Source organism: Anabrus simplex, chromosome 1, assembly GCF_040414725.1.
Source record: "Anabrus simplex isolate iqAnaSimp1 chromosome 1, ASM4041472v1, whole genome shotgun sequence".
Lineage (NCBI taxonomy): Eukaryota > Metazoa > Arthropoda > Insecta > Orthoptera > Tettigoniidae > Anabrus > Anabrus simplex.
In genome coordinates this window covers 741,671,545-741,699,229 of record NC_090265.1, presented here as the reverse complement: position 1 = coordinate 741,699,229, position 27,685 = coordinate 741,671,545, and the positions used below count along the sequence as shown (strand labels likewise).

Here is a 27,685-nt window from a genome sequence, read left to right as displayed (position 1 = left end):
AAGGAAGGCAATTTCTTTACGGGAAGAGTCGAAGTACGTATTTCTTGGGAAGAGGCTAGAGAGGCCCTTGAATTAATAATAGGAGATAATTTGTTTGTGGAGCTGTCTATGGAAAGTGAGTTGCCTATATGTGTGAACAAGGGGAGAATCGAACCCTGGAGGTGTCAGTAGAACGGGCTGAGGTGCATATATGTGCGAATAAGGGGAGAATCGAACCCTGGAACTGTCAGTGGTCAGGTCTGAGTTGCCTAGGATTAATTTGCGATATCCACGTTTATGTGAAATAGAAACGAGTCCATTTGTATCCGCTTGAAGCAGAGTTGTGTGAGATTATGAGGCAGCTATTGAATTTGCGTTATAGCAGAAATGGAGCTGCTAGCGGGAAGACAGTGATTTGTGTAGAAGAAAGACGAGGTCTTAGAAACGACAGCATTATTCCCGAGAACAGGTATATCAGATGTCTGGTCATCCCCGCTCCTTCTAGTGAGAGTCCCAACGTTAGACCTATGTTCCCGTAAGCCAGTGTTTTCTTTGCTAACTAGCATGACGTTTCCCAGCTCACAGCTATTTCCTCGACCACGTGGATAGTGAGAAAGAACGACTTGTTGTGTCTCTGAGGTAGACACGAGCCAGCGCCCACGTTATTTGGATGTTCATTTCCAATGAGCTCTCTCAGGAAATGTTTAAATTCATGTTTTTATTACAGATTTCTTCATGTTTGGTTTGTTCTTTTTCTCAGTGTGTTATTTTATTCCTATCGTGTATATGTGTGTCATTTTTTATCTGCGTTGCTTAGGTGTTTGGTATATAGCTCGAAAGCTATTTCATGGGATGACGGTTTCTGTGCCATCCAGTGTGCATTTGGGACGTGCCATCCAGTATGCATTTGGGATGGTCTCATAGTAAATTCAGTGGTATTTTGGAGGAAGATAGAGATAGAGATGGTCCTGAACGAGTTTGTGAATTATTTTTGTATCTTACCGTGGCAGCTTAAGAACGATTTAATTATCGCAACCCTTCGAGGCTCGGACGTAGAAGTGAAGGCTTGAGTCGATTCACCATACGAATGTACCGTTTCCCCAAGTTTGAAATGTATTATGTTTGTATTTTATTTCCGGGTCGTTACGTTTAACTTTGTTGTCTTTCGATCGTTTAATTTGACTTTACTCATGTGCGCGGCACATTCTATCGACTTTCATGACCTTTTTGGGTCGAAGTTTACGATTTTATTTTCTATTTGTGATTTTTGTAGTGTGAATTAAATCTATTTCTTAGTTAATAAACCTATTTTAGCCCTATATCCGCTTCTTATTCACGTATAATGTAGTCGTTATCCTGTCCATATCATTGTTAGGATTCTAGCTATTTTAGACATTTTTCACGTCGCCTGTGTTTTCCTTTCGGAACGTACTACGCGCTCTACCACCCCCCTGAGTCTAGTCGGATTTTGAGGGCAGGAACGGTGCACTATCATTTATGGGTACAAAGTTACTTGTTAAAATCGTACACTTCCGAACCGCTTGTGATTATTTCTTGATCGATGTAATCCGTTTCTTGACACAGGCCAGAGTAAAATGTGGCTTCCACCGAAGTGTCAGTATCACGAGAGTACACAATGACAAGACCTCATCGTCATCTTACCTAGTACGCCTCATTATGGCTACTCGCTGCTTCCTTTGGTGGTCCTATTGAGGATCCAACTCGCCTCTGGACTGATGCCTTGACACTGGACATTTTACGTGGGTCACACATTACACGTCGAAATGGGGAAGTGGGGAGAGTCCCAGGAGAGTCCTTGCTAATGTAGCAAAGACTTCACTTTGCTCTCAGGAGGTTACGTTGCTTTGGTTTTCTTGGAAAACGGGATGTTTTTCATGCTCCGTCACAGATGGGCGCGTGTCAAGGATTTGCGTGTCATTCCTTACTCCACAGATCGTAAATCTGTTTTCGGCATGTAACAGCACTGCACTCACAATTCCCCGGTGCACATCTGGAGAGGATAGGAACCACAACAGTTGCACAAGCGCATTGAAAACGCACAGTTTTCACGACATGAGGGAGAGGAACATCTCTTCGCCAGTGAGAACAAGATTCTTTCAACTGTCCAGTTCTTTTCAATTATTTAGTTCCCTCTCTTGATCAGCAAGTGTGACAACTTCGTTTGAATGCACTGCTGATCAAAGTAAGTTCTTTGAAAGCACTGTGGTGGTTGGAAGTTACTATCTTACGTTAATTTGTTTAATAATATTAATAAACTGTAAATGCCTGTTTTTGTAATAAAATATATTTTATGCTCGACGATGTCGAAATATAAATATTATATGCCAGAAAATTGAATCTTAATGAGGCTTATTACAGTTCATATTTCATTATTATAACACAGGTTCTCCACCAATCAGAGTTCAGATTTTCATTATGATACAGGTTCTCCACCAATCAGAGTTCAGATTTTCATTACGATATAACTGTTTGACCTGCGCTCAATGCACTAGCTTCGCACTTGTTTCAAAAATAAAACATATCGGACACACATATTAACATCAACGCACCTTCTACTTCCAATATTCCACAACCACACGGCACATTCCCGCAAATTCACTTCACCAACTGTACAATAAACAATTCGTATTTGTAAAGCTATGTTATGATAACCTTCTATCAAAGCTTTGAAAACATATGGCATTGTCAAAGTCTCTGATCCACTCGCGGAAAATCAATAACCAAGCGCTCTGTTCAGTAAACTCAACTGTTAAGCGACATCTTGACAGAAATTTATGAATATTTAAAAAATAGAGTTATAATTATCGTCGAGCATAAACAGTCGTATGAAACTCGCCTATAATGGCAATTAAGACACTCGTATGGAAATTGCAAAACTCGCTTCGCTCGTTTTATGAACATACTCGTGTCTTAATTATTGCCATTATAGGCTTGTTACATAATGTATCATTCTTCCTTGACGTTTTTAGTGTATAGGTATCATTTATGGGTACAAAGTTACTTGTTATAATCGTACAATCCCGAACCGCCTGTAGTCATTTCTTGATGGATGTGATCCGTCTCTTGACACAGGCCAGAGTAAAATGTGGCTTCCCCGAAGTGTCAGTCTCACGACAGTACGCAGTGACACCTCATTATGGGTATTCGCTGCTTCCTTTCGTGGTCCTGTTGAGGATCTAACTCACCTCTGGACTGATGACTTGACGCTCCATACTTCACGCGGGTCACGCATTCCATGTCAAAAGGGGGAAGGGAGGAGAGTCCTTGCTAATGTAACAAAGACGTAACTTCGCTCTCAGGAGGTTGCGTTCCTTTGGTTTTCTTGGAGAACGGGACACCGTTTTCCATGCTTCGTCATAGATGGGCGAGTGTCAAGGATTTGCGTGTCGTGCCTTACTCCACAGATCGTAAAACTGTTTCCGGCATGTAACAGCATTGCACTCGCAACTAGCCAGTGCACATCTGGAGAGGATAGGAACCACAACAGTTGCACAAGTGCATGGAAAACGCACAGTTCTCACGACATGAAGGAGAGGAACATCTCTTCACCAGTGGGAACAAGATTCTTTCAACTAATTTAGCTGTCCTGATCTGTTGAACTATTTAGGTCTCTCTCTCTCTCTTGATCAACAAGTTAGTTGATTTCATTTGAATGCATTACTGATCAAAAGTAAGTTCTTTGAAAGCACTGTAGTGGTTGGGCGTTAAAATATTTCGTTAATATGTTTAATACCATAAACGAACTGTAAATGTTTGTTTTTGTAAAAACATTTACTTATTAATTGTTAGTTGGTAAAATTAAAAACATAGAGTAAGGGTTCCTAAAAACGGGACAACTAAAGATTTCCAAAAAGTGATAGGCCTATGGCTTTTTCCAAGAAAATGAGTTTTATCGAAATTACTCCTTGCTTTATATGCTTAGGATCATATAACCTTAATTTGACTTTTAAGATAGACTTCTAGCAGTGCCATTTGGGCACGTAGCTATCAGAATAGTGGCTTCGAACCCCACTATCAGCAGCCCTGAAGATGGTTTGCCGTGGTTAAACATTTTCACACCGGCAAATACAGACAGACCACACTTCTCCCTATTGAGGGAGTTTAGCCCTCCGACCCATTGGGCTTTGAGTGCAGTTCTGAACATGGTAAATTGCGACAATATAGATGGCAAACGGTGTGACGGTTAGTTAGATCGGATTCTAGCTGAGCAGAATGTGGTCTACACCCGGTGGGTGGTTTATTCTAAGATGACTTTGGACCTTTTATAGCGTAGACCCTCAGTTTCATAGTTGCCCAGAAATGAGATTAAGGAATTAGGATTGTCTGGCAAGCTGGCGTAGAATGTACGCACATTCTTTCTGGTTCTGCTGTAGACGTCTTTTACTCGGAGATCATTTTGGATGTCTCGATTCAGTTCGAAGCATTCTGCTCCTGAGATAAGGTGCAGCGCGCGGTTCTGTACGCGCTGAACCCTATCCAGGTGTGTCTTAGCTACAATTCCTCAGACGGGACTGCCATATTCGAGGATTGGTCTTATTGACGTCCTGCATAGGATGAGCCTGTTTTCTGTATTGCTTGTATTTTAAGGGGCCTAACATCGAAGGTCATCGGCCCGTTTTCTGTATTAGCCCATTATCGGCTTTCATAAGTGAGATCATTTCGGACAGACGACGAATCGCCTGGGTTGACGTGATCTTTAAACGTCGCCGGAACTGTACTGTAATTAAGGTCACGGCCACTTCCTTCCCATTCCCAAGCCTTTCCTATCCCATCGTCGCCATAAGACCTATCTGTGCCGCTGCGACATAAAGCAAATAGCAAAAAAAAAAAAAATCCTCCGTACAAACTTCATTAATCAATAACTTAGAGTATGATCCGTGAACCCTACCTCACAAGTACAAAATGTGATAATAAGTTATAAGACTTAAATTCCGGGGGTGAAGGAAAGGGAGGAGGATGAAAACGCCATGGCCAATAATTGTAATATTGCTGGTAATAAAGCAATAGTACTATTTGTAAATTTCCCCTTACTATCGATACATACCAAATCAGAGTTTTCACACTGGTTATTTTCCAATTAAATCATGTCGAAAATTTTAAAGTCGAATTAGATTAAAGAAATTAGTGGATTTTGACAGAAATACAATAGTATGAGGCGGGAGGAAGCCGGTACCTTCGATTCAATGCTGTTTTCAGATAGTCTATTGTACTGTATTCACGTATTGTGGAGCATAATACGAGTATCTCGAAATGTACGCTACTACTAGGAATACTTGGTTCTGTAGTTTAACGAAATCACGTAACCTGCTGCATTGTACAATTTGAAATATCTCGAAATGTTGATTTAGCCCCTTTGGAATTTCAAGTTTTCAATTATTAATTTGTTTCACTTAGAATCTTGAAGAGTTTCCGTTAACATTAAAATTGAAGAAAAATATGAGATTGTCACGATACGGTGGCTGATTCGATTTCTTTGGTCATTCTCTCTGAATTTGGCATCTTTTCAACCAGGCCTGTGTTTTCTGTGTAGGAGCTGAACTAATGAAATGTATCCTATGTTGCAGGTTCGGTCTCCCGGAGCCCATCTACGTGAACATAGTCCGCGACCCAGTGGAGCGAGTCATCAGCTGGTATTACTACGTGCGAGCCCCCTGGTACTATGTGGAGCGCAAACAAGCCTTCCCAGACATTCCACTACCAGATCCACACTGGCTCAAGAAGGTTAGACCATGACATTACTCAAACAGTTCCCCAATAGAAGTTCTATACCTGCTGCCATCTACCGGCAATAATAATGAGAGAACCTGGAGCGCGTATTTAGTGGAGAACCATTAGAATTACAAAGAAAATGCATTATGACCTATATTTGTAGCGAACTGAGTGTTAAGTACACACGAGGCTTCATATTGTGATAGGACTAACCACTTCCCATTTTGGAAAGGTTAAGGTCGGCGGCTGCAGAGTAGACTTCATCCTAAAAAAGTATGGCCGACAGCTCTGCTTTCGCACCGACTAAACGAGCAGAGAGAGGGGGGGAGGGTAGCCACGTCTCTACGAGGCTCTACGCCTCTCTCTTCGGGAGATGGGGAAGGGATGGTCCGTGGTCCGACAGCTCTGCACTCGCACCGACTAACCGAGCAGAGGAGGGGTAGCCACAGCTCTACCGTGGCTATACGCTTCTCTATTCAGGAGACGGAGAAAGGCCAGTCCGTGGTCCGACAGCTCTGCACTCGCACCGACTACCCGCGCAGAGGAGGGGTAGCCACGCCTCTACGAGGCTCTACGCCTCTCTCTTCGGGAGATGGGGAAGGGATGGTCCGTGGCCCGACAGCTCTGCACTCGCACCGACTAACCGAGCAGAGGAGGGGTAGCCACGTCTCTACGAGGCTCTACGCCTCTCTCTTCGGGAGATGGGGAAGGGATGGTCCGTGGTCCGACAGCTCTGCACTCGCACCGACTAACCGAGCAGAGGAGGGGTGGCCGCGACTCTACGTGGCTCTACGCCCTTCTATTCGGGAGACGGAGAATGGCTGATCCGTGGTCCAACAGCTCTGCACTCACACCGACTAACCGCGCAGAGGAGGGGTGGCCACGCATCTACGTGGCTCTACGCCCCTCTATTCGGGAGACGGAAGAAGGGCTGGTCCGCGGTCCAACAGCTCTGTACTCCCACCGTTCTAACCGAGCAGAGGAGGGGTGGCCACGCATCTACCGTGGCTCTACGCCTCTCTCTTCGGGAGATGGAGAAGGGCTGGTCCGTAGTCCGACAGCTATTCACTCGCACCGACTAACCGAGCAGAGGAGGGGTGGCCACGCCTCTACCATGGCTTTACGCCTCTCTCTTCGGGAGACGGAGAAGGGCTAGTCCGTGGTCCGACAGCTCTGCACTCCCACCGACTAACCGAGCACAGGAAGGGTGGCCACGCCTCTACCTTGGATCTACGCCTCTACCCGGGAGACGGAGAAAGGCTGGTCCCCGCCGTCGACTGTCCTGAGAATGGTTTTCCGTGGTTTTCTAATCTCCTGCTTTAAGGCGAATGTCGGGGCAGTGCCTAGAGTAGGCCGCGGCCGCCAACCCTCTCACCTTCTCCGAGCATCTCCTTCACCGTGATAAATCTCCTAGCCTGAGAAACGGCGTCGTCGTCTAGGAGGCCCGCCGCCAACTTCAGGGATAGAATGAAAACTTGTGTAGAGAGAAAGGTTAATTATTGAAAAATTAGTGTAACAATGCGTCCGAACTGATTACCCGAGGTATATCCATACCGGACATTCCACGCCAAGTCGGTCAAAGAAAGCAACAAAAAAGAACGTATTTTTTTAATTACCAAAGTTTAAAACAGATGTAGAAAAGCTCAAAATCAATATCAACTTATTTAAAATATATTTTCCTAACTGTAACAGCGCTCGAAGAAGCTGTCCTGCAGGAGTTCTTTTACGTGCCGGTAAATCTATCGACACGAGACTGAAGTATTTGAGCACGTTCAAATACCATCCGACCGAGTCGGGATCGAGCCCGCCTGAGGCTGCCACAAAAAGTCGTTAAGTGTAGGTATCACATATTATATTTCCTCACTTCCGACGCCCAAGGAGAACTGAATGAGGTTTTATTTTCACACATATAGGATAGGCCTTTCAGAACCTCTAAACTGAGGAAGTGTTGTTATGTACCTAACCATTTATATTGTTCGCGACTTTTTGAGACAGTAGCGATGCAGCACGTGTGCAACTGAACTGCAGGGTGCTGGGTTGCATAACGTTCAGGTGCGACTTTCCAACATTGAATATTTCCATACAATAGCAGAAAGACCCCCGAAATTTTGTGGACGTAGTCTGTCACCTGCTTCCGAGAATAAACCGCGTAGTGACTTTCAACTATTATTTTTTTAAATATAGAGAAGTCGGTTAAATGTAATCAATACCGTAAGCGCATTGGAGAAAATATTAAGTCACCCTTGGAGAACTCACTACAAGCATTATTTAATACGCCTAACTCCGCTTCTCGACTTGATAACCGCCCAGTTTCGATTAGGAAGTGAGTCCACAAGGTTGTGCAGGAATGTCGCACCCACGTTAAACTACTCGCTGAAGATTTGATTGCGCAATTCCACCAAACTGCGGGGATGCTGATGTCGGCGTTTTACCCGCTGTTCCAACAGGTCCCACAGATTTTCAATGGGGTTCAAGGCAGGTGATTTGGAGGCCAATCGAAATGTAGTAGGGTGGGGGATTGTTAAAAAAAAATCAGTCTCATATGCGTCCAGCCCGATGAATTTTGTTATTGTCATTTGAAAAATCGGGGTATCAATAGCATACTCATTATACAGATGTTGAGTGAATGGCAACACCTCATCATCCAGAATGTTTAAATAAACATGCTGGTTCAATTTAGTGGTCACCTCAGTGAGTGGGCCCAATCCGTTATACGAAGAACACCCCAAAACATCACAGACCCAATTCCGGCTTGAACCAGACCTTGCACACATCCAGGATGAAATGCTTCATTTGGCCTTCGGTGCACTCGACGACGTACGTCATTGGAATACGGGCAAAAACATGATTCGTCAGACCACATTACGTTCTGTCAGTCAGCTACTGCCCACGTTTGATGATTTCTAGCCCACTGAAGACGCGCATCTTTATGTGCATGGCCTCTTGCGAGGTGATCGACTCCAAATGTTCACTGCATGCAGTTCCTGTCACAATGTTCTCTCGCTGTCAGGTTGGAATGGACCTTCACTCACTGACCGCAGCAATCTCCGTCGGGTTTGGAAGCGATTTTGATTCATAAGCGGTGAAACGCGTCTCCGGTCCCTCTCAGTCAGGATCTTTTCCCGATCACAATTCTGACGCCGTGTTTCGTGGCCACGTGTAGTACACCACTGCTCGTAGACACGTTGAACAGTCCGCTGCTAAACGCCAACAAATCTAGCAACTTCACGCACCGTATGGCTATGCGCACGGCCAAACGCGATTGCCCCCCTTTTTGTCACTCTGTCACGTCCTTACATCTACCCATGTTGTACACTGTCCGCTTGAAACTCAATGTGCTAGTACCTTATGCTCACGTAGAGGCAGTGCGCGTGCCGTTAAACACGGGACTCATTCGCTGCACCATCTGTACAGGCTTAACGATCCATCTGTGCGTGCGCACTAGGGTGACTAATTATTTGTCTGGTGAGCTTATGTTTGCAGAACTTTTTAATAAATAAATTCCTAAGACAGCTATTACTTTCATTCGCAACTGAGAAGTGTCTGTTCAAAAGGTAGCCTACTATTCCCACTTCAATTTTTTATTTTATTTTAGTATTTCGTCCACATGCATTGCAGTGGTTGAATCTATCAAATGCCATGAGAAATCCAGACCAGGAAGACGTAATTCATTAAAATTAGTACCATACACGATCATAGGTACGTTCCATGTGCCTTTTATTACTTTTTCTTGCGTTTTTTTTTAGAACTTTCTTAGTGTGGGAACAGCGCCTTTTGAAAAGATATTGCTCAACTGTAAATAAATGAAGGTCCTATCTGCAATAGCTTGTCGATAAAATTTCTGTTAAAAGTCGGCTGTCGGAAAAATATTCAGTATTCAAAATACAATGAAGACTGTTGATATTGTACGACCACTATAATTTTCTAAGGTACTCGGTATTACTTAAGAAAGTAAAAAAAGGAAACTCATTTATTTTTGCTGGCCGATTTCACATGCCACATCAGCTGAATTGGTCGTGCAGTTTAGACGTGATTGTATTACGCGATAGTTTGTAATATCCAGTCCTTCGCAAAATAAATTGAGCACCATGAAGAAGTTGTCATTTTCGTGCAAAACTCGGCATGCTGTTACATTTCAAGCAGATGAGCCTAGTGCCGGTCTTGCCACCAGTGGCCATGATGGTAGTGGTACAACTAATTAACACTAATTGTAGAATGAAGGTACTGACAAAGAAACAACTAATTAACACTAATTGTAGAATGAAGGTACTGACAAAGAAACAAAGAGGAAGGGTCACGAATGGTGTTATAATGAAAGACTCCCTAGGCCTCGCATACCTAATACTGTCGGGGTCGAGAAAGAACAAGGGTTGACCAAGAGAGATTCACATATGAGCACCATCCAATCCCTGTGGTGAATGGTGTCAAAGTGGGCTTGGCAGACTCGGTGACGAAACTGTTTCAGTGACACCTAGGCTACTGTGACTGCTGGAGACTGTCACCCGCTCGTGGCTAAACGAGGCTTCTTGTTCCAGGATTTTGAGACGTGCGTGCTACGAGGAGACCGGGAGTGTCGCTACTTGGAGGGAGAAACTCGAGAGGGGATTGGTGACCACAGGCGGCAGTCGCTCTTCTTCTGCGGCCACAGCGACGCCTGCACGTAAGTTATTATCTCGATATTCGAACTTTAATTTTAGGTTGTCTGGAATTAATTAATGTTTAATACGTTTAGGGCCCTTCACTTCAAGCAAAGCATTAATTTTTGCAGTCCAGAATGGCTGCCTGTCTTCATTTCTCCCTCCTTCTACTGTTCTTTAAGACAGCCCTTGAAGTTAATTTGCACTCTGTCTTCCCGCTTTAGAAGAACCCTATATGACCTCCTGAAACCACTTATCGGAAATATTGCGTCTATTGTCCCAGTCAATCGCTTTCCATTCACTCTGATCGTCCATTTTCTTATCGAAGGATGGCTAGATTAGTTCATATGTTTATTTATTTATTTATTTATTTATTTATTTACACTGACTGACAGAGCAAATGCAACACCAAGAAGGAGTGGTTCGAAAGGGATGAAAGTTGGGGAAAAAACAGAGACGGCACGGACGAATAATTGATGTTTATTTCAAAACGATATGCAGGTTACACAATGCGCACGGCATCGACTCAGTAGGATGTAGGACCACCGCGAGCGGCGATGCACGCAGAAACACGTCGAGGTACAGAGTCAATAAGAGTGCGGATGGTGTCCTGAGGGATGGTTCTACATTCTCTGTCAACCATTTGCCACAGTTGGTCGTCCGTACGAGGCTGGGGCAGAGTTTGCAAACGGCGTCCAATGAGATCCCACACGTGTTCGATTGGTGAGAGATCCGGAGAGTACGCTGGCCACGGAAGCATCTGTACACCTCGTAGAGCCTGTTGGGAGATGCGAGCAGTGTGTGGGCGGGCATTATCCTGCTGAAACAGAGCATTGGGCAGCCCCTGAAAGTACGGGAGTGCCACCGGCCGCAGCACATGCTGCACGTAGCGGTGGGCATTTAACGTGCCTTGAATACGCACTAGAGGTGACGTGGAATCATACGCAATAGCGCCCCAAACCATGATGCCGCGTTGTCTAGCGGTAGGGCGCTCCACAGTTACTGCCGGATTTGACCTTTCTCCACGCCGACGCCACACTCGTCTGCGGTGACTATCACTGACAGAACAGAAGCGTGACTCATCGGAGAACACGACGTTCCGCCATTCCCTCATCCAAGTCGCTCTAGCCCGGCACTATGCCAGGCGTGCACGTCTATGCTGTGGAGTCAATGGTAGTCTTCTGAGCGGACGCCGGGAGTGCAGGCCTCCTTCAACCAATCGACGGGAAATTGTTCTGGTCGATATTGGAACAGCCAGGGTGTCTTGCACATGCTGAAGAATGGCGGTTGACGTGGCGTGCGGGGCTGCCACCGCTTGGCGGCGGATGCGCCGATCCTCGCGTGCTGACGTCACTCGGGCTGCGCCTGGACCCCTCGCACGTGCCACATGTCCCTGCGCCAACCATCTTCGCCACAGGCGCTGCACCGTGGACACATCCCTATGGGTATCGGCTGCGATTTGACGAAGCGACCAACCTGCCCTTCTCAGCCCGATCACCATACCCCTCGTAAAGTCGTCTGTCTGCTGGAAATGCCTCCGATGACGGCGGCCTGGCATTCTTAGCTATACACGTGTCCTGTGGCACACGACAACACGTTCTACAATGACTGTCGGCTGAGAAATCACGGTACGAAGTGGGCCATTCGCCAACGCCGTGTCCCATTTATCGTTCGCTACGTGCGCAGCACAGCGGCGCATTTCACATCATGAGCATACCTCAGTGACGTCAGTCTACCCTGCAATTGGCATAAAGTTCTGACCACTCCTTCTTGGTGTTGCATTTGCTCTGTCAGTCAGTGTATTTACTCGTGATTTAACGTCGCACTACTTCAGATAGATGGAATAGGAAAGGGAGTGTCCGTGCTCTTAATTAAGGTGTATCACCGTCATTTGGCTCGTGTTTTCTCGAACTCAGATAAACCATATTCAGGGCTGTCAAATACAAGCGTACACATACACAGTCCGAACCACGTATCCAACTCGTAACTTACTACTTTTTATAATCCATGCTGCAGAAATGCTTCACCTTGTATCTGTGTGTTGAAATGTCCCTCCATATATTCTTCTTCCAGGACATCAGTGACCGTCATGGAATTCCTTTTTCCCTTATCGTGGATGTCAGAAGTCTTCGCCCAAGTCCACGTTGTATCAGACTGTTTCGTGGCCGAAATAGGCTGCGTTTTCTGAGGTTTAAGGTATCACATGATTTCGCGGCACCACGGAACGTTCTGCAGAATGTGTGACCTGATGTTTATCTCCATTTTGCAGGCCTTTCAACACAGAGGGCGCCCTCCAGAGAGCCAAGACCGCCGTGGAGCGCCATTACGCTGTAGTCGGCGTCTTGGAGGACCTCAACACCACACTCACAGTGTTCGAGCACTACGTACCAAGGTTCTTTGCCGGAGCCAAGGAGGTTTACTGGGGTGAGTAACTCCTGAAGATGCCGGGTTCAGACCCGACGATTCACATCGTATGAGATCTCTGTTATCTGGTGCAGATAGCCTAGACTCAGCCCTTCCTATACCTCCAATGTTCAATGTAAGGAACATTTTCTTTTAAACTATTAACACTAGAATAATGGAACTTTTACAATAATATATTATACTTATTTTCCCGCCCTGCGGTGTAGGAGTAGCGTGCCTACCTCTTACCCGGAGGCCCCGGGTTCGATTCCCGGCCAGGTCAGGGATTTTTACCTGCATCTTTGGGCTGGTTCGAGGTCCACTCAGCCTACGCGATTACGATTGAGAAGCCATCTGACGGTGATATGGCGGCCCCGGTCTAGAGAGCCAAGAGGATCCGGCGTGCTGACCACACGATACCTCGTAATCTGCAGGCCTTCGGGCTGAGCAGCGGTCGCTTGGTAGGCCATGGCCCTTCGGGACTGTTGCGCCATGGGGTTTGGTTTTTTATTACATTTATTTACCATCATGTACCACAGGGATTTTAATGTACTGGTAATTTCTGGGAACATATTAATTATTTTGTTACTGAAGATAATTGACTCATTTTTGACATAGTATCTTTGACATAAAATCTGTAATCAATTAATTTAGACAGAAGGGCAATGATAGAAGGTGTGTATTGGTATTGTTTACAATCCCTGAAAGTTTGAGGTCTGTATCTCTAATAGTTTAGGAGAAAATATTCCTTACATTGCAAAAAAGTGAACTTGTGGAAAACAAGGTTGAAAGTATAACTAAGTTCCTACTGGAGTCCAACATCATAAGATTTTTGTTGTTTCTTAATTGTTAATATACATCTCCTCATCTAGTCTTCTTTTTACACCTTTCATTCTTTGTCTGGCTTGCCTCTCTCACTCATTTTCTTTCTTTTCAGCAGTCCGTTTCCTCTCTTCGTCTATTGACATCGTAACAGTGACCATGTATTTTCCGTGCATCGTTCCCATCTTCTGCAGCACATTTTACCTTTGTTGTGTGTATAAATAGCTTCATACATTCGAACACATTCTTCGGTATTCTGGCCCAAATATTACATTTTTCACACTCGCATTTTAATTTTGAAGTCCTTTGTGTCGCTTGACGCAACTTTAATTTCACAATACTGAATTATCTATTACCTTTCAAAGCAATGAAATGTTAATTATTTCCTTCATTGTTCCAATAAATTATATTATTCTTCAGTTGATCCATGCAACTTCTTGCTTGTGCTAGAGACAGGAATAGATATCACTTCATTTATACAAGCTCACTATTTTCAGGATCATTTCCTACGGTACGAGAAATTGTCTCAGTTCCACTAATGTCCCCAAGGAGGCTTTTCCGTTTTATAAACTCTATTACTAAATTGAGGAATGTTCGATAAGTGCCAGTTACACAATAGAAATAATATAGTACCAATCTTGAACTAACCACCAAATGACTCAATGTAAACAACGATATCCTAGGAATACTGTACAGCAATGAAGACAAAACAATATCCTGTCAAATCAAGAAACCAACACAATAAATACAATGTCTTCGGAAAGACCGAGGAATTGGAAGAAGGATGTTTTCACTCAACACGTATCCATGGAAATTGTATATGGTAACACACCCAGTACACCACTTGGAGTTGAGCTACCGGAAAGATTTGATGCGTCGTTTAAAAGAGGAAAAGATATGGTATTTTATTTCATAAAACTGAAAATCCAAAATTTTTTTAATTTTCAGGATCCGGGTTCCGTTTAAGATATCGACATTAAATTTTCATATTCTCACATGGTATTAAGCAGTTCTGAATAACGGAGAGGGTGATACCAGCTTTGTGTCTTTAAAAAGGAGCATTGCACCTCACCGAACAGAGCTGCACCATTTCGAGGAATACGAGGACGCGAGTTTGTCCAGACCCATTCCAGATGGTCAGCGTCTTGATCTTCAGTCGTCGGGACTCCGTGTTCGATTAGCGGTCGAGTCAAGGGATTTTAAACTTGAACGGTTAATTCTCTTGTTAGGGGACTGTTGGTTGCACTGTCGCCAACATTCCTAAACCTCAATCTATCATCCACCACAACACCCACCTAGTCGGAGGGTCTGGCTTGCAAAGATTTCGCTAGGCTAGCAATGGCTGTAGCTACCCGATAACACAAGGGATAATCACACACTAAATGCGACGAACAGAAGTAAAAAACCAAAAACATCAAACAAGAGGCATTGCAAGAAAATGCCAACAAGCATACGTCACACGAAATACATCCTACTGAGGCATGCGGAATGACATAGGGCTAAGCCCATACTACTTTACGATAGGAAAACCAGTTGGAAAGCAGGAATTAAGGAGAAAATAATTTAGGGAAACAAGTTTCAGTCAAACAAGAACAAGAGAATTTTGAGATGAACTTACCGCACAACAGAATATTGCAAGGAGGAGAACATCTTACCAAAATACGTCATGAAATATCGTGCGTCTTCCCTAACTCATTGGCTCCGTTCGAAACCTAATCGCCTACTTCAAAAGGAATACAGCAATTCGAAATCACATCTTTAAAACACATTACATCAGAAAAATCTGCACATAATGAGCTTAAAATACCAACTCCATCCGCCCACCAAGCATGATCGTCCAGGTCCACCTGGCACATAGCTGCGGGCAAGCAGGTTTGGGAAGCAACTGGTTACAAGTAATCAAGTTAGTTGTAAAGATTACATTCTTAGTTTTCACTTGTAATCGTTACCACTTACAAAAAGTAATTTTTACTGCTAATTTATTTCTTAAAATACAATTGTAATCGTTACGTTCTACCAGACTAATTGATATACAATGAGTGGCCAAAAGTCATGGGAAGACACTGCATGCGATGTTAATAACGAGCCCTCTAAACGGCAGCAATACGGCGAGGCATCGACTCTACAAGGTGTTGGAATCGTTCTGGAGGGATCTGGACCAACGCATCTTGCACTGCTACCACAATTGGTCTTGTGTAGTTAGTGCGGTGTTCATGGAGCGTACACCAGCATCGATAGCATCCCATAAATGCTCTATTGGATTAAGATCGGGGGATCTGGAGGGCCAATCCATAGTCGTAACTTCGCTGGAGTGCTCCTCCAACCGCCTGCGTGCTGCCACCACAGAGCGGTGACATGGCGCGCTGTCCTGTTTAAACCTGGCATCTCAATCAGGGTGCTCTAGGGTCAGAAAGGGATGCAGATGGTCTGAAAGAATGTCCACATAACGTGCACCTGTTATCGCTCGCTGCAGACGGACAATAGAGCCTAATTGCGACTATGAGAACGCCGTCAGTAGTTATTTTTTCACGGGTTCTGCAATCACCACCACCACCCACCCCATGGAAGAGGCCTCCGCCACCCGAAATGTGCTGACAAAGAGTGCGTGCTTAACCTCACATGACCTCACTAGGGCGGTTGGCTAAGAGTGCGCTCTAAACGTGTCTAGACTTAACCTCACAAATCCCAGGTTCGATCCCAGACCTAAGGGCGTTAACCGTACAGACCCTAGTTCGAAGCCTAACAGTACTAGCTCTAACCTAAGAGACTCAAAGTTCAACACACGGGCTAACCGCATAAGAGTAGAAGCTTAACCTAACAGACTTCAAGTTCGATACCCAAGCTAACTGCAGGTCAAACGTTACGCTGACCACGCGTTAACCTAAACTAAACCTAACCTCCCAGGCTAACCGCATAAGAGTGTAAGACTTCAAGTTCGATACCTGAGCTAACGGCATAAAACTGCAGGCCTAACGTTACGCTAACCACGCGTTAACTTAACCTCCCGGACTTGGAGCTGAACTTCGAATAAGATGGCGGCTATAAGGCTTAATGCGTATGCTTCATAGGGGCGTAACATTGGAAAGCGACGTAAGGGAGCTTGGGGCTGAACTTTTTTTTGCTAGGGGCTTTACGTCGCACCGACACAGATAGGTCTTATGGCGACGATGGGATAGGAAAGGCCTAGGAGTTGGAAGGAAGCGGCCGTGGCCTTAATTAAGGTACAGCCCCAGCATTTGCCTGGTGTGAAAATGGGGAAACCACGGAAAACCATCTTCAGGGCTGCCGATAGTGGGATTCGAACCTACTATCTCCCGGATGCAAGCTCACAGCCGCACGCCTCTACGCGCACGGCCAACTCGCCCGGTGGGGCTGAACTTGGAACCAGATGGTGGCTATAAGACTTAATACGTATGCTTTATTCATAAAGGTCTAATGTCGGAAGGTGACTTCGGGGGCTTAGAGCTGAACTAGAAACAAGCTGGTCTGCCGTGTGAAAAAATATGCATACGTTTGAACTTTGGCTGATTGTCCTTCGCTACGCTAGCTCGGATATAACTGTACATCCTAGCTAATTTTGCAGGTTTAGTCTCCTGAAAGGTGTAAAAAGAAGGCTAGATGAGGAGATGTCCACTAACAATAAAAAACAAAAAACTCTTATGGTGTTGGCAACCTAACTGGTTGCCCTTCCGTACACGAGTTAGCGGCTACACGTTGTATTAATAGGACTGGGGAGATGGTGTAAGACTTAATACATGTGCTTTGTTCATAGGGACATAACGTTGGAATGCAACCTCAGGGACTTGGAGCTGAACTTGGAACAAGATGGCGGCACGGTTCTAGAGAGATGGCATAAGGCTTAAAAATGGGCTTTATCATACGTGCGTAACGTCGGACTGCAACCTCAGAAGCTTGGAACTGAACTTGGAATTCCGAAAAGGATGGCGACAATACATTGTATGGGACTAGGGAGGTGGTGTAAGGCCTAACAGGATTGTATTGCTTATACGGATATAAGGTTGGAGGGCGATCTCAGGGTCCCGAAACTGAGCGACTGCAGAGTCAACTGCGCTAGCGTTTGTGCTGATGCGGAACGCTCTGTTGTTTTATTTTCTGGAGCACTGAATTTTTATTTTAAATATTCGAGCTGATAGATTTGAAATTTAGAGACTTCTTAATGTCTGCCGTAATATTTACATCACTTAGAGATTAAAACAATGTTCAGAACCGAACAAAACAGTTCGCGCTACAACTGTAGTGGGAGGTTGCGGGTTATAGACTTGATGCTATATAGACGACCTGCACATTTAGAGATGAAACCTAATTCTAACACCATACCCTCTTCTGAGTTCGAAAGCAACTTAGGCTAAGTAGCTCAGGCGGCAAAGCGTTAGCCTTTTTAGTCTTTAAAACTGCATGGCCATCAACCCAAAGACCTGATCTAAGAATGACAGACAAAGGTGATGTTGAAACATCGCAGACTAACTTAGGCTGAGTAGCTCAGGCAGCGAAGTGCTAGGCTTTTGAGTCTTGAAAACTGCATGGCCATCATCCCAACAAAAATAATCATAAATTTAGACTTTAGCTAAGTTGTGAGAATTTTTTTCAACAAATATAATAAAACTCGGAATGTAAAAGTTAGGAATAAGCCGCCATTGGGTAGACTATAAATGACTTTTATTCATGCTAGCTGAAAAGATAGTTTAGGAGGTGAAGTCTACGTTCTCGTATATTCGCGCTAGTAGCAGTTCTATCGAAAAATACTACATAACGAAAGTTGTAGAAAATAACATTTCTAATCATTTTTTAACATGTTTTTCTGTATAGGTTATAATAACAGATAGTCCTGAATTTATAATGTCGAGCTGCTAGAAAATGGTTGAACAGAATGCAAAGGTCAGGAAATAAAGTGTGATCGTGTAGGCTATAAATAATTATATCCATGCTAAAAAAACAAATTTAGAGTGCACATCAGTGACAGTGAATAGATGCTTGTAGGCATACCCCTTATTTCTAGAGGCTTAAGGAATTATTTTTAATAAGTTAGCTTGCGATAGTTCATCCTTTCTACATGTGATGACACGTCTGCAACGGTAGGTGCCATGAGTTCGTTGATGGAACTTATGTGCAATGTTTATCTTTACAGGCGGGGTTTTCACTTTGAAGAACTATTACTCAGTAATACCCGTAAGACGTAATTCTTGCCCTATTTCTAGAATCTCTGGTTCCTACTCTGTGTAACCAGTATCTTGATAAGCTCGTAAAAGTTGCAATAGTTCTACGAGTAAGTTGTGGTCTTTATAGTATCCTAAATCTACATAGGGTAACAGAGTCTTGTTGTCAACATTGAGACTACCTGCAGACAGTTGATGTATATGAAGTGGTAGAACTTGTTTTGATGTAGTACGTGCTTCTGCAATGCTATCTGTACTAAAAACTTAACTCGCTTTGACAGCGAAGGAGCGCTGAAATATTATTCTTCTTCTATTACCTCATCCTGCTTTTCTTCTTCTTCTTCTGCTTGATATGTTTGCACAGCAACAGAACGTGTAGTAGGCTCAGGAAATAAAATATAATGAAAAAGCTCTGATGGTAAAGAAACGTTGAGTTCTTCCTCTTCCTCCTCTTGCTTCTCTTTATCTGAAGGTGTGTACTTAGTAACAGAACTTGTAGTAGGCTGAGACGACATCGCGCTTCTTAATATTACGCTGCCGACAGACAGAGTTTCTAAGCATTCTACTGGTAGATTACTTGAGCAAATGTGTTTACAATTCACATGACGTGCGAGATCTTTACGCCTTTTACATGTAGCAGTACACTAATTGCATGCGAATATTCTGAAGTTATACTTACCAGCTTTATGTCGCTGAAAAATGTCTTGCCTTGAAAAATCTCAGCACACACTTAAACACAATAGATGCTTTAATATTAATGCGCTCACTTAGGTAGTTATGATGAGTAGTTGTCAGACTGCAACCGGTATTATAAGTAGAACTGATTATCATGTGAATACGAGTGTTAACGCATTTCCTTTGAAATCTGTCTTTCTATTGCAAGATATAGCATGTTACAAGTAACTTTTGGACTGAGCGCCCTTTATGCTATTTTCTTCTACTCCCTTATCTCATCTATCGAAATATTCTCCTCATAACAGAGACTTCGATCCCCCTTATAAAAACTAGTAGCTTATAACTACCTCCTCCTCTTCCTCCTCCTCCTCTTAAGTCTAGTAGCATATGACAACCTATTCCTCCTCCTCCTCCTCATAGACCTAGAAGCGTACGACTACCTCTTTCTCCTCTTCCTCAAACATAAAAATAGTCATACGCCATTCTTATTCTTCCTCCTCATACACTTAGACTTCTTCCTCCTCCTCATAGACCTAGAAGCGTACGACTACCTCTTTCTCCTCTTCCTCAAAAAAATAGTCATACACTATTCCTCCTCATAGACTTAGACGTCTTCCTCCTCCTCCTAAGATAGAGCTCGATCCTCCTTGTAGAACTAGTAGCTTATAAGTACCTTCTCCCCCTCCTCCTCCTCCTCCTCCTCCTCCTCCTCCACATAAACCTAATAGCGTATGAAAACCTATTCCTCCTCCTCGTGGATTTAGAGTTCCTCCTGCTTATCCTCCTCCTCCTCATAGACCTAGAAGAAAGAGGTAGTTATACGCTACTAACTGAGGTATGTAAGGTTAAGCCTGGACAAAGGGCCAGCGGAAGGTCATGTGAGGTTAAGAGCTCCGTATTAACCTCATATAACATTACGCTGGCTACGTGATAATAGACACTGAACGTCTCTACGCTGAAAAAACACAAAATGAAGTCATATAATTTCCCTGCAAGCTTTGTATTATGTGAAACGTCCGTGATTTCCTAAAGATTAGCGTTATTTAAATTAATTGTAATTGTAATTTTAGTGATTACTTGTTCAAAAAGTAATTCGTAATCGAGTAAAATATTTCCCAAGTAACTGTAATTTGTTCTAGGCCAGGTGGTGAGGACGTCACCTTCCTATAGAAATCATTTCTTTATTTTCTAACTACGCTCTAACTAAAGTGTGTCTTTCTTTCTTGCAGATGAAGTAGATCGCTTCACACGAATTAACCGCAACCTGTTCAAACCCCCGGTCAGCGAGGAGGTGAAGGACATTGTTCGCCGTAACTTCACCCGGGAGGTGGAGTTCTACCAGTTCTGTCGTCAGCGTCTCCACCGTCAGCTGCTGGCACTACGCCTGCCATCGGCCCAGGGCGCTGCGTGAAAGCGTTTTCATCCTCTCATTCTTTTAGCAACAAAATGCTGAAGAGCTCTGGACGGCCCTTCTCTGTCTGTGATACCAGCTCGGGAATTTTCTTTCAACGCATGAAACCAGGACACTGATTTTTATAACCATGTTAACTTAGGAAAGGCTAGGGGGCGATAAACCGGTATATATACTTTCACGGAGTTTTGACAATATTCGAGGGGTCATTTTAAAATATGTATAATGCAGCTGCGGACTCTTCTTTTCACATTTGTCCTTCGGGCTGAATACCCAACAACAACAACTTTCAAGTTCAAAACACGTTAGAAATCAGTGACATCTGAAAATCAAGTTATTACAAGACTCTAAATGTGTGCATTCCTCACAGCTTCAGAGAACTGTAGCTGAAGAACTATGGCTGTGAGGGAGATCCAGACAATAGGACAGATTTCTGGAATACCAGAGACAGTGCAATGTTTTATTTCTAAGAAATGTACCTTTATTTAAGGTTTATTTATTCTTTATCTTGATCACCTTAAATCAAGCTTATATTTCAACCATCAGTGCGTGTGTGGGACCAAACAACGAACTGAAACAACATAGGAATATGGGCTCTCAAGGCGTTGTCAAATTGTCCTGCTCACAACGAGTGAGTTAAAAGAAGTGTCTCTTAAACCACATTTTCTCTATGCAATCGAAGCAATAATTTCATGAATTTCGTACAAGGAAGTCTATTCGAACGTCAATGCTTATACAGACATGGGCGTGAATATTCGTACAGCCACTAAGAAACAACCAAAGTAGTTATTTGTGGAACTCTCGGTATAAACAAACGTAAATACGTCTGATAGATACACACAAATATAACTAAGCACTTGAACGCATGGAGACAGTAGTGAAACAATATTAACGTAGTTCTTCTAAAAAAAAAGAAATCTCAATACTTATTTTAATTCAAACACAGGCGTTATCTTCTCGAACTAAAAACAATAGTGAATTCTATCCATCAGAACTTGCTGTGCCTACTTCTGAGTCTCTTGCTTATACTGTGCATCAGACTTGAAGTTCTCTCTGCTCCAATATTATTCCATTTCTTCAGAAGCAATTTATATAGAGGTGTGATGTTTTCGTACTCTTCTTTCCAGTTCATTCTAGAGGTGTTCAATAGGGTTGAGATCGGGGGACTACACTACGGTTTTTAGGGTGTGAGGAGTATTATAAAGTACCTATAGTCGGACATTCTCGACTGTATGCCTGGGATAGTTGTTTTGCTGGGAGTAGTAAACGTTTCCAACATCCAGTTTCTGGACTCCGTCCTGCAAATTTTCTTTCAGAATACGTAAATAAGCAAAATGAAAACAAGCTCCACGACACCTTGAAGACTCTAGGTGTCAAAAGCGGTATTAGGCCTCCTCTAAACCAAAACGACCATCGTTATGAAACAGGTTGAATTTACTTTCGTCCGAGAAAAAAAGTGCTGTTCCAGAAATCGAGGTCCTTTCCTACATAAACTTCTGCGGACTCGAATCTGATCTTCCGATTCGTCTTGGTTATGTAGGGATTCCTTCTGGGTACGCTAGCTCTGTATCCTGTATAAATGATGAGACGCCTTCTTCCGACCTGTTCCCCAACACAAGCAGATATCGCACTAGATTTTGAGTCCTTCTTGACCATATGCAACACGTGTCTTGTTTTCCTCGTGGTGACCAATTCTATGTTTATTAACAAGTTCATTTTTGAATCACTTAAATATGCTCTGCACAGTAGAACGACTTCTTCCAACGAAGTTTGCAATTTCGGAATAGGATTTCCCTTCGCAAGTTAATGAGACAATCGGCCGCCTCATTTCCACTGTAGTTCCCTTTCAGCTGCGACCCATTTCAACAACAGTCACTCAGTACAGCTCAGTCAACACCTGAGAGAGACTGAAATACAATCTTGCACGTGCGACTGCTCTGCGGTAACTCTCATACATATTACTCAACGGGAATAGAGTGTGCACACGAAACAGTAATCGCTTACTATAACATGTCTTGCCCTGCGAATACCTACGTCCATGTTTGTATTTAAAACAAGAACTTGTAAAATGATTTGGATGAAATTGTGTCGAGTTCACATTACAGACGAGAAACAACGAATTGGGATATTTAAAAATATCCCTTTCCTATCGTTAATGACTTACTTTAAGTTTCGTGCAAAGTGCTTATAAAATTCGTAAAATCACAGCATTTTATGATAGTTAGCAACTTACTTAGAAAGGAAATACCAATGAATATACAGGAGATTTCTCTGTACAAACGTCGACTAGTGTAAATGTGTTGTTAGGTGTCAAGAGTAATGGTCTGAATCCTTGTACACTGAATTTCAATAATACCGCCCCGTTCTTAATTCATACTGAATTTACAAACCTGCCTTCTTCTTCTTCTACTATCTCTAAAGGCGGCAACAGACGGCGCATGGTACGCCACGACTGACATCGTGTTAAAACACGCCGTGTAGTTACGTATCGTGCTTCAGCGAACCAGGCACGCTGGAGGTAGTTTTTACATGAACATCAACGGCTGATCTGCAGCATTCGAGCGCTGACCCATGCCATATCCAAGCATTTGTCGTCTATTGTGGATGCAAGGGAGTAGTCGTAAGTGGACAATGCACTCGCTGGTTTACAAAGGAGGGCATTTTAAAATTAATTGGATTTTCTCAACGAGGAGCAGTAATTTGAGACCCAAAACTCCCGTCCCACCATGATTGTAATGAAATGCACGATACGTGAGATAAGATAATTCGCGATTGTAAGAAACGGTACCAATTGTTTCTGTTAAGGCTTATCGGGAAGAGAGATGCTTCTGGGAAAGTGTGACAGCAGTGGGAAGAGCAGATTACTACGCCTTATTTTTAAAAACACTGTCGTTTCTTTTCCTTTAAGAACAAATGAGCAGCAGTAGCTTGTTCTCGACCGGCGAGCACTGCACCGAGCCGCGCCGTGTGGTCACTGAGGCGCAAGTAAGTGGAAGCAATGCCGGGACTCAGGTAAGGGGCCCCAGTTCGACAACCCATGCCCCTTTTAGTCGCCTCTTATGACAGGCAGGGAATACCGCGGGTGTTTTTCTACCACCCCCATCCTCAGGGGTAAGTTCATTGTAGCTCATTTTTGTTGTTAAAAAGACGACTTTCTGCACAAGTGAGCAGTCAACAAGCTGCTGCTAGAAGCCCTGGCACGCGCCACTACATATTAAAGGCCGCGGTGACTGCTGTAGGAAAGACTGGAGAAGCCGCTAGCGTGAAGAACTGACTGTAAACATAACGGTATTAATGGTAACCAGTGTACAAAAAACTTCACAGACATTGTATCTGAATGTTTACTATTTGTTCTAAGTTGTTAAATATTGGTTTGTATGTGACATTCTATTTGTAATAAAATTATTGAAACATTCCATATTTTTCTAGATCTTCCTATGATTACTTCTCCTCGGCTGCACTAATACAGCATATTATTTATTCGGCGTATGATATCCAAAAAATATGTACAAGTACTGAACATCAAGTCCGCCAGTACACTGCACTGCCTCGTGCGTCACATCGAGTAGCCGTGGAAAGCTCACTCAGGACATTCAGTGACCAGAAGCGCAGCCCCACAGTCTCAGCCATCCCCATCTTCCTTGATCAGTTTTTGTACGGTTCAAGATGCTCTGAGGTTCTGAAGTTACCAAGCTTTTTCTTCTAAGGTTGCTTGGCAGTAGTTCTCCAAGAGTCGCGAACTTTTGTCAGTCTCTTTAGCTCCACGTAGGATTAGCAACCTAGGTCCTCTTTAGCTCAGTGTAGGCCTGCGTCTATAATTTCTCCCGTCCACAGAACCCTCCAAGACCGTGGCCAGTAGACTGCCTTGCCTGATGTTCCTTCTCTTCCTCATGTACTGACTCAAGCATGGCGCCTCTCCTATTCCTCTGAGTACTTCTTGGTTGCTAACTCTCTTTCCAGGATATCTTGAGCATTCTTCTGTAACACCATTGATTCTTCTTGTATCAGTTACTCCAAGCGTCAGATAGAAAACGGGCGTCTGTAGTGCAGGTCCAACAATGTCTGAATGAACTGGCAAACCGGAGTTCTGGCCAAGTTCCTTCCCCAACTTCAGCAGTGCGTGAAGGAAGCACAGGCAGCCAAGACGTGTTAGTGAGAAACAGAGAAGGGATCTTGGCCAAATATAGAATATAAACTACAGGAAAATTCACCTGTAAAAGACAAAGCATTGTACGGAGCAGAAGTATGGGGCATTGAAGAAGGTAGTAAGAAACTAGACGTAATGGACAGTAAGTTCTGCAAAATAATCATGGGGCTAGCACAACGTACAGCTGACAGTGGAGTTTGTATGTGGAGATATAATAAGTATACAGCAGATATAGCTAAAAATTAACAAAACATTGGTTAAAGGGGGAAACGGGAGGGAAATACTAAATTTAGCATACCATCATTAGATGAGACATCTACACGATGAGTATTGGTTATCCAAGGTGAAAAGGATGCTGGTTGGGAGACGCTTGGAATAGTGACATCCAGAACGAAGAAAAGAAATTGAGTAAGAAAGCAACTATTCGAGTGAAAGACATTGAGAAACAGAAGATTATGCCAGAATGCGGAACCAAGAACATTACGGAAATTCTGTGAAATTAGCAAAAAATCCATCCATAAAGAAAGAAAGACTTACGAATAGAGAAATAAGAGGTATATTGTAGTGGCTAATGGGCATATATAAGAATAAGGGTGTAAGAGAGAAAAATGAAGAAAATATGTGTTTGTTATGTGGAGAATTAAAGAAGGGGATACACTTGAGAGTTTTTAATGCGCCCATCCTGCGTCCAGATACGACACAAATAAAAATACTCCGACAGCTCAATAATATCTCAGTGTAAATCTTCATGAAAATAATTCGGCTTAACGTGAATTCAGATGAGAAATTTGACCTCATGCGAAATAATTCAATTCCGGATGAACGTCTCCATCCTACCGCACATTTTTCCAACGCATGTACCATCAGAAATCGCAAAAATCCACTTAAGACTAAGTTATCCTATGTCAATTACCTACAAATCAATTACTCACACATGTAAAAATCTATAATAAGAAATTTATTCATATAATTCAGAAGAAAAGTGAAAGCAACTTGTTAAAATATTCGTCCAATAAATCATAAACTTTATCCATGGATTTCAATTTTAATCCTGACATGAGCTAACATCTTGTTTTCACATTTTCATTTCATATGTAAATATTAAGTTAATCAATCATATTATTTAAATAATAATCAAATATTTTAAAAATAAAATCAATCATATCATTGATTCATATAACACATGGTTCATATGTTGATGTTCTTTCAAGTTACTCAATCTAAATTGTTTTATGAATATCGCTTCATCTCCGTTATCTCCGTTGAAAGACATGCTAAAGTTACTAACCCCTACTGCCACTTATAATCTTGACACCTACCATCCTAGTCTTACTATGTTTACGTATTCGTAAAATCATCACATATCTTTCACAAATAAATTAATCTAATACTCATTACTAACTCTACTAGTTCTTAATTAGCCGTAATTGTATCCTCTTATTCCATGTTTGACTTTACATGAAGCCTTGTTTGCGTTGAAAAGTTAAGTGACTCCTTTCTATTTTAATATGATAGCTCAATATTATCTCTGATGTCTATGTTATTCAGCACAGCTACACACACATATCTCATCTTTCAATTCATGTATTATCTCTATATGATACTTGCTATGGATATTTCCTCACAACACAGCCTTATTTTAATTTAGCAGAAACCATCTACTCTGATACACGCGTCTGAGTTAGCCATGCCTACCTTGTCTTACGATATTCCCTCGAAGTATTATCATTCTATGTACTTGCTTCTTATAATTGATCCATAATATGAATATTTATATATAGCATCCATCATTACGTCTTTGCTCCAACTATCTTCCTAACACTTCATTTCAGTTCCTTCATATTACTCCATTCACTTATATATATCGCTCAATTCAATCAATTATAAACATCAACATAACCATTTTTATTCATGTATAACACAGTTCCTACGACGTATTAAGCTTCATTGCCTCTATATTCACTTCACTGCATCATAATTCATCTCACAGAATAATATTTTACCTCTAGTACTCCATAATACCATTTCATGACGTACGTCGACAAGGTATAACTCATATAATCTACAATACACTCCCTTTTCATATCTTTTCATTATGATGCTTAATAAGCATGTTCGGCTTCCAAACCCATTTAAGAAATCTAATACGTGCATATACTCTCATTCTGCTGTGTGAAATCTACACTCATTCTCGCAAATAATCATAAATTCATCAGCTATCATAATACACTCAATACATGTATAATCACTTCTTCGAGATATATCGATTTTATCACAGCTTAACCACGTAATATATAATTCAATCATTGCACTTCACTGAGTCACTTGCTATCTTAAATACTGCACGATTACTATAAATTTCATGAGGTTACTACATTCTAACTTAATTAAGAACTATCACTTAATAAACTTAGCTTGTCATTCACTGGCTATGGCGACTTTGTAGCTCTCGGCCCTACATCTGTAGTCCTTGGCCGGCTGGATACTATGGGTCAGCTGGAGTCCTCTCCTTCATCAGGTTTGGTTGGCTGGCTGGTTACATATTCACCTCCAGGTCGGTCCAGCTCGAATTTAGCGAGTCATAATAATCTTCTCTCTTGTGCTAGTGTTAACATAATCCCAACAAGTAAGAGTTCATTTTAATTCTCCTTGAAAATCAAATATCTCGTCAATACTCTTGTGTTTTCTTATTGAGCTGACGTTTCCC

At 42.7% G+C, this 27,685-nt stretch overlaps 1 protein-coding gene across 1 annotated transcript in view; it reads left to right on the top strand.

Annotated features, from left to right (window-relative positions):
• Positions 1-24,241, top strand: part of pip (heparan sulfate 2-O-sulfotransferase pipe) — a 205,061-nt gene extending 180,820 nt beyond the window's left edge. Inside the window, exons 5-8 of the mRNA XM_067136140.2 lie at positions 5,565-5,721; positions 10,245-10,369; positions 12,616-12,770; positions 20,650-24,241. Coding sequence (XP_066992241.1) covers positions 5,565-5,721; positions 10,245-10,369; positions 12,616-12,770; positions 20,650-20,831 — 619 coding nt within the window. The 3' untranslated portion in view covers positions 20,832-24,241. The remainder of the gene's footprint in view (positions 1-5,564; positions 5,722-10,244; positions 10,370-12,615; positions 12,771-20,649) is intronic.
• Positions 24,242-27,685: the final 3,444 nt, after the last annotated feature.